This window comes from Frankliniella occidentalis, unplaced genomic scaffold, assembly GCF_000697945.3.
Source record: "Frankliniella occidentalis isolate FOCC.00 unplaced genomic scaffold, Focc_3.1 Scaffold59, whole genome shotgun sequence".
In the NCBI taxonomy this organism is placed as follows: Eukaryota; Metazoa; Arthropoda; class Insecta; order Thysanoptera; family Thripidae; genus Frankliniella; species Frankliniella occidentalis.
The window spans coordinates 1,238,725-1,244,815 of NW_026267189.1; the positions used below are offsets into that span (position 1 = coordinate 1,238,725).

At 39.6% G+C, this 6,091-nt stretch overlaps 2 protein-coding genes across 2 annotated transcripts in view; one reads left to right on the plus strand and one right to left on the minus strand.

Moving 5' to 3' along the window:
* Positions 1 to 3,123, plus strand: part of LOC113216725 (WD repeat-containing protein 47) — a 90,912-nt gene extending 87,789 nt beyond the window's left edge. Inside the window, exons 9-13 of the mRNA XM_052267779.1 lie at positions 136 to 305; positions 400 to 570; positions 695 to 831; positions 931 to 1,153; positions 1,236 to 3,123. Coding sequence (XP_052123739.1) covers positions 136 to 305; positions 400 to 570; positions 695 to 831; positions 931 to 1,153; positions 1,236 to 1,381 — 847 coding nt within the window. The 3' untranslated portion in view covers positions 1,382 to 3,123. The remainder of the gene's footprint in view (positions 1 to 135; positions 306 to 399; positions 571 to 694; positions 832 to 930; positions 1,154 to 1,235) is intronic.
* A 1-nt stretch (position 3,124) lies between these two features.
* Positions 3,125 to 5,304, minus strand: LOC113216727 (microcephalin-like). Its single transcript, XM_052267794.1, has 7 exons — positions 5,293 to 5,304; positions 4,777 to 4,837; positions 4,620 to 4,685; positions 4,245 to 4,503; positions 3,998 to 4,160; positions 3,679 to 3,753; positions 3,125 to 3,575 (listed from the first exon to the last, which is right to left on the minus strand). Exons 1-7 carry the CDS (start codon positions 5,302 to 5,304, stop codon positions 3,285 to 3,287), a joined length of 927 nt encoding a protein of 308 aa, XP_052123754.1. The 3' UTR covers positions 3,125 to 3,284.
* Positions 5,305 to 6,091: the final 787 nt, after the last annotated feature.

A 6,091-nucleotide genomic window follows, 5' to 3' on the forward strand; every position in this document is an offset into this window, starting at 1 on the left:
ATTTTTCATTGATATGAAGTACTACTTTTTTAACTTTAAGGCTGTCAGTCACAATTAAGTGTTATGAAATTTTAATGCGAACATCATTGTTTCAATGCCTATATAGACTGACTGACTGATTTCTTTTTATTTCAGAGAGGACCATGTGACATACCAGCCAACTGTTTTATTCAAGAGGACCAGGCATCACAAGGGATCCATCTACTGCATGGCATGGTCGCCCGTGGGTGACTTGATGGCCACAGGATCAAATGACAAAACAGTAAAGCTAATGCGTTTCAATGCAGACACCTCGAACCTTGAAGGTAAATGAAATGTTCTCTATTTTGTGCTTTGTACCTATCAAGGCTTCTTTCACATGCTTAATTTCCCCCTTTTTTTTCTTTTTTTTTAATTTAGGACAAGAAATAGAGTTGTCAATGCATGATGGGACAGTACGTGATGTCTGTTTCCTGGAAGATACAAGTAATAAGTCAAGTCTTTTGATTAGTGGTGGTGCAGGTGATTGCAAAATTTATGTTACTGACTGTGCCACTGGTCAACCATACCAGGCTCTCAGCGGTCACTCAGGTAATTATGTCTACCTATTTCTAGTTGTTCTTTTTTAATACACACTTATTTCACAACACAAATTTGTATGAATGGATCGATGCCCTATAATTTTTCATTTACATATATGCTTTTTGAAACTTAGGTCACATTTTGTCTTTATACAACTGGGGTGGTGCCATGTTTGTGAGTGGATCTCAAGATAAAACAGTCCGGTTTTGGGATTTGCGCACTAGAGGTTGTGTTGATATGGTTACTCCTCAGACTCAACCAGGAAACAGGGTAAGAAATTTTTTCCTGTTTCCCTAAACTGTAGTAAAAAAAATTGAAATTGCTGTTAATCAACCATATTTATGAATGTGTTGTTTACTTCATTTTCAGATGGGTTCTCCAGTTGCTGGTATTTGTATGGACCCATCTGGTCGCCTTTTGGTTTCTGGTCATGAGGATGCATCATGTGTTTTGTATGATGTTCGAGGAGGTCGAACTGTCCAATGCTTCAAGCCACATGCTTCAGATATTCGTTCTATTAGGTTCTCCCCCAGTGCTTATTACCTCCTCACTGCTGGATATGACAATAAGCTTGTTCTTACCGACCTGCAAGGTATGGCCTCATTGGAAACTTTCTTCATTTTTTTAATGATATGCGTCAACCTAATTTTCATTTTGCATCTTCTTGTTTCTAGGTGACTTGACCATGCCTTTACCAAGTGTGGTTGTTGCGCAGCATGCTGATAAAGTCATTTCAGGTCGATGGCATCCAACTGAATTTTCATTCTTAAGCACTAGCGCTGATAAAACAGCTACACTTTGGGCGTTGCCTCCTGTGTAATATATATTTTCTTTTCGTTAAAAATGTTAATGCTATTTCCTTGCAAACGTTCAAATGAAAGTTCAACTTAACTCTGTAAATAGAGAATAAGTAATTTATATCAATCAAGTGTCTGATGGGGACATTGGAAGTAGGAAAAAAAGTACCTTCCCATTACATTCCATTAGGCAAACAGCTTTGTTAAGTTTTCTTACAATTGTTTGAAATGTTTATTATAAAATGCTTTGCTGACATTATTTTGTGATTGACAAATTTTTTTATCCAACAAACATCAAAGATTGAAAGTTACTTAGTTACTAATATTCATGTTTTCTTTTTGACAATTTTTAAAAACTATTGCTCTGTACTTTTATTTTGAGTACTAGGCTGTGAGATGGCCTTAGCTTTATGAGGAACAGTTTCCTCATATTAGTCTTTCTTCTCTCTCATTCTATGTTGTGCTAGTTAATTTTTGCTTTGTTAAAATCTCTCAACATGAACATTTGTTTGTTTGTTCTGTAGTCTAATCTTTGTGCCTTGGCCTTGACCGGACCAGTGATAAAAGGCATCTTGTTGTCAGTAAATTATTTATCTCAGGTGTACTTCAGTATCCAGACATAGCTTTCAGTTCAGCCAATGCTTATTTTAAGAGCAAACTTTTGAACCTAAAAATAATATCTTACAAAACAAATTCTGTAAAATTTTAACATAGCAAAGTGATGACCAATTATACTACAATACATTTTAAAAATAATTCAGTAAGTAAGGCTGTTCTAGGATTCTTTACCAAACGATTTCACTCTTGCACAGTTCAGCTAAAACTTCCTGTACAGGTTATGATAGGGACTACAACAGAATCACTCATTAATTTCTCCGTAGAGTAGACAAATTTAATCCATTGCCAACATACCTGTTGTATATTTTTTTCCCCCTTAATGACTCAAGATCTGTTTCTAATTTAGTCGATACTAACTGCTAATTATACCAAATACCAATATGGCCATAAAATTTATGGCCCCAGCCTCAAGATATGATCTAAGTTGCTTTGTTAAGTATACAGATTGTGTAAAGTGATATTTTGTTATGCAATTGAGTGGAACACATTTATAGCTGTACCAAGTGGAATCGCTGACCGACTGACATACAGTGACATAAGTTTTTGCAGCTTTTCTATTCCGTCATTTAAGACAAATAGCTCTCTATTAGAAATGTTTGACTGCTCTTAATTATATTAAAGATTCTTTTAATCAAGCCCCAAATGGGATACAACTTCTGTTAAAATCCACTTAGAGGGACTATTTTAAGTGTCTGGAAATGTTGGTATTTTCTTGTGTTGCCTCACACAGAAAATTGTAGTCAAATCATTGGTTTGTAAACAAAGAGAATAAATCTATGCTAGTTTCACCATGTACCTACTATGTGGTTAAATCTCAAAGCTTCAACATCAGCAGCTTGTAGTTTCTGTTTGAAACAAGAGATATTTGAAAATAAGTTTTCCTGTTATTGTAAATATTGTACAATTATTAATATTGCGAAGATTCTATGCCATGTTTTTGTTAGTGATTATTATGAATGAGGAATAACTGGGCTATTTTGGCATTCACAAATATTAGCCTGTCTGCAACTTTACCTGCTACTACTACATTCAGTCTGATTTAGGAGTCAGGAGTCAACTTTTAATGCAAAATTCAGATATATACTCATCTGTGTATTCAGTAAATGGCTTTGGATTCGAAAAATTAAAAAAATCGTTATAACAAAAACTGTTTTCAAAGACCTCTTTTACCCAATTCACTTCAATCAGTTTCAATGTACATAAAAACATAACATTAATGGCATCAGTACTCCTAATATCTCAGTTAGGAGTAAGAAAGAAAATATATACATGTACAAAAAAAATAAATAAATATATAACTAGGCATAGTTACGGAGTTGGTAGGTATTTTTCCTTAGGCTGTAACATGTTCTCAACAATTGAGTCCATGGCCCATTTTTCAGTGACTGGGATAGTTCCTGGTAATACATCAGCAGGACGTATAGGAGTGATGATAACAGTTCCTCTTCTTTGAGTTGAGACAATTTTAGCTCCACACAGCTTGAGTAGGTCCTTCAAATGTGAACGTGGTGGTCTTGTGTTAGGGGCAACATAATATGTGTCACCATTCTTGAATATACTACACTTGGTCCCAAATGTTTCTTTAGCAATTCGACATTGCTAGAAATGAATTAAAAGTGTCACATTAAAATATTAACCTATCCAACAGCTGCCTGGAAAACTAGTCTTGTAATTTTTGATTTAAAGTGAAATGGAATCTTACTCGAATGCCTGGAAATGCCTTCACCTCAAATGGTTCTTCTTGAAGCCACTGTCCAGCCAGAACAGACTGCCTAATCTAAAGCAATCATACAAGAAACAAAAACCTTCTGAAATGATCAGAATGAAATTGACAGATACCAAGTAACAAAAAAAATTACAAAAAACTGTCATAGCTTTCACAAATATCAAATATATAATTTTGACATTTTGTGACCTACAAATTGTCACTTTGGGGTGAACTAGCAGAAGCAAAAATAGAAGGCACTTCACCTCAGGAAAGCTGCTTATTGTTAAAAGAAATTTCATGCATTCAACATTACCCAATCATAATTTAAAATCCAGCATCCATGGGCAATAGCTTTGAGTAGGTTAACTGTACGCTTTTCATCACCACAGATGACATGGGTAGTTTGAGAGGAGACTTTCTGCTCCATCTCCCATCCGCCAAGTTTAGCAATAGCCTCCGAAACAAATGCAGAATCCCTACAAATATTACAGATAATAATAATATCACTGGAGATGACGCAAATCCATTATTTAATACCAATTTGTTTTATATTATCTTACTCTCGATGCATTCTAGTGCAAACCATGGTGCGCTTTCTAGCTTGGGCTTGGGACCTGATGCTGGGACCAATTTTTAGAGAAGTAGCTTTTCTCTCAAAAATATTACGAGGATTAATTCTTTTTTTCGAGCGACGTTTTATTGCATCTGAGCCACTTTGCTTGGATGAAGCGACCTGCTTTTGAATAGTAGTTTGAGTTCTCCGCCTGGATCTTTTGGGGGTAGTTTTAGTTTCATCGCGATAGGGACAGGAAACTTTCTCTGAAAAGAAAAATAAACAATTAAAGACTCCCTAGAAAAAGTAGCAAGAAGTATTGGTTAGCTGATCAAAATACGGAATTTGTCTCATAGCGAAAGTTTATTGGTATAGGCCTTACCTGCAGCAGTGTCGTCTAAGTCGACAAACGTCGTCGTGGTATCATCATCTAGAATGGTACAATCACCTGTACGCCGTAAGGGCATCAATTTTCTTTTGGGGGTCTTTTTGACATCCATTTCACTACTGCACTAAACGCTAAGAGATAACACACGTACAAGATCCGCTGAGTGTAAGACGGTAAACGGTCCGATATTGTTTGAATTCTGACTCTGCTGCCTATATAAAAACAAAAGAGTGCAGTGTCATGGTAGAGAGCATGCGCTTTGCCCTCCTTGCAACCAGAAGTGTTCTTTCGCCAAACTCACCTTATCGTTGAGCCACAGATCAGACAAAAATTACGACTGCTGAGACAAGGTTTGCTGAGAGGTATGTACGGTATTGTGTGTCTGTCCTATGCGCCCTTCGTGCTGTTAGCAGGGCGGAAGGCAACCACCCTCGTGGACCCTGCTTGGCCAATCCCAGAGAGCAATGAAATGTCAGACCGATATCAAAACGACGTCAGACATCAGAAATTTGTCGATTTTCGCATCAGATTGATATAAATGTGGCCCTGAAATTGACACGTTTCACGTTTCTGATTATCTGATATCGTTCCGACATCTGTCTGACTTTTCATTGGTCCCTGGGAAGCAACAGAGCGACGAAACAGCCCGTGATGAGCACGTCCCTACTTGTGGCCACATTGTGGCCACAAATAGTGACCTCCCGCACGTTGCGTTCGCGTTCTCGCGTTCTCGCGTTCTCGTTCGCGACCGCGGCGCGGTGGCGCTACCGGCGCTACCCCGCGGGCGGCAGGCAGGCCGGGGTAGCGCTGCCGTCGGCGTCGCCACTTGACGGGAGACACCTCGAACAGGAAGGCAGCCGAGGCCGCTGCTTTTCTCCGGCTCCGGCTGCGCCGACACTGCTGGCTGATCTCTTTACCGAACGGGTGGCGGGAGTGAGGGGAGAGCGAGAGGGGGGAGGGGGGGTAGGAGAGGGAGAATATGATGCTGATATATTATTCACACATGGAAAACAGAAGCGGCCGCCGTATAGTATTCACAGCCCAAAGCGAGGAATGGGGGAAAAGCAGGGGGGTGGGGCGAAACCCTCCGGCATCCGGTCCAGCGTGGGCGGAGCGGTCGTGAACGGACGCATCAAATATCAAATAAAACAAAGCGCGTGACACTACCCACTCACCTGGAAGTGTGTGCTAGAATGTCACACACATCTTGCATTCACGCACAAAAAACAACAACAACAAAAAAACACAGTTTTTTGGAGTGAGAGAGGGGCGGGGATCAAGGGGTTGTTTAAAGAGAAAAGGGCGACCGAACTGGGCCAGGGCCAGGGAGGGGGATGGGGTGGTGTAGACACGGTTTTTACTCTCCCCTCGAATGAGGCGGAGCGGCGATCAGCCTAAAACGCTCGCCGGCTCTTCTACCCGGAGCGGCGGTACTTTTTACCGCTTTTTTGTTGTGGCCCCGTATA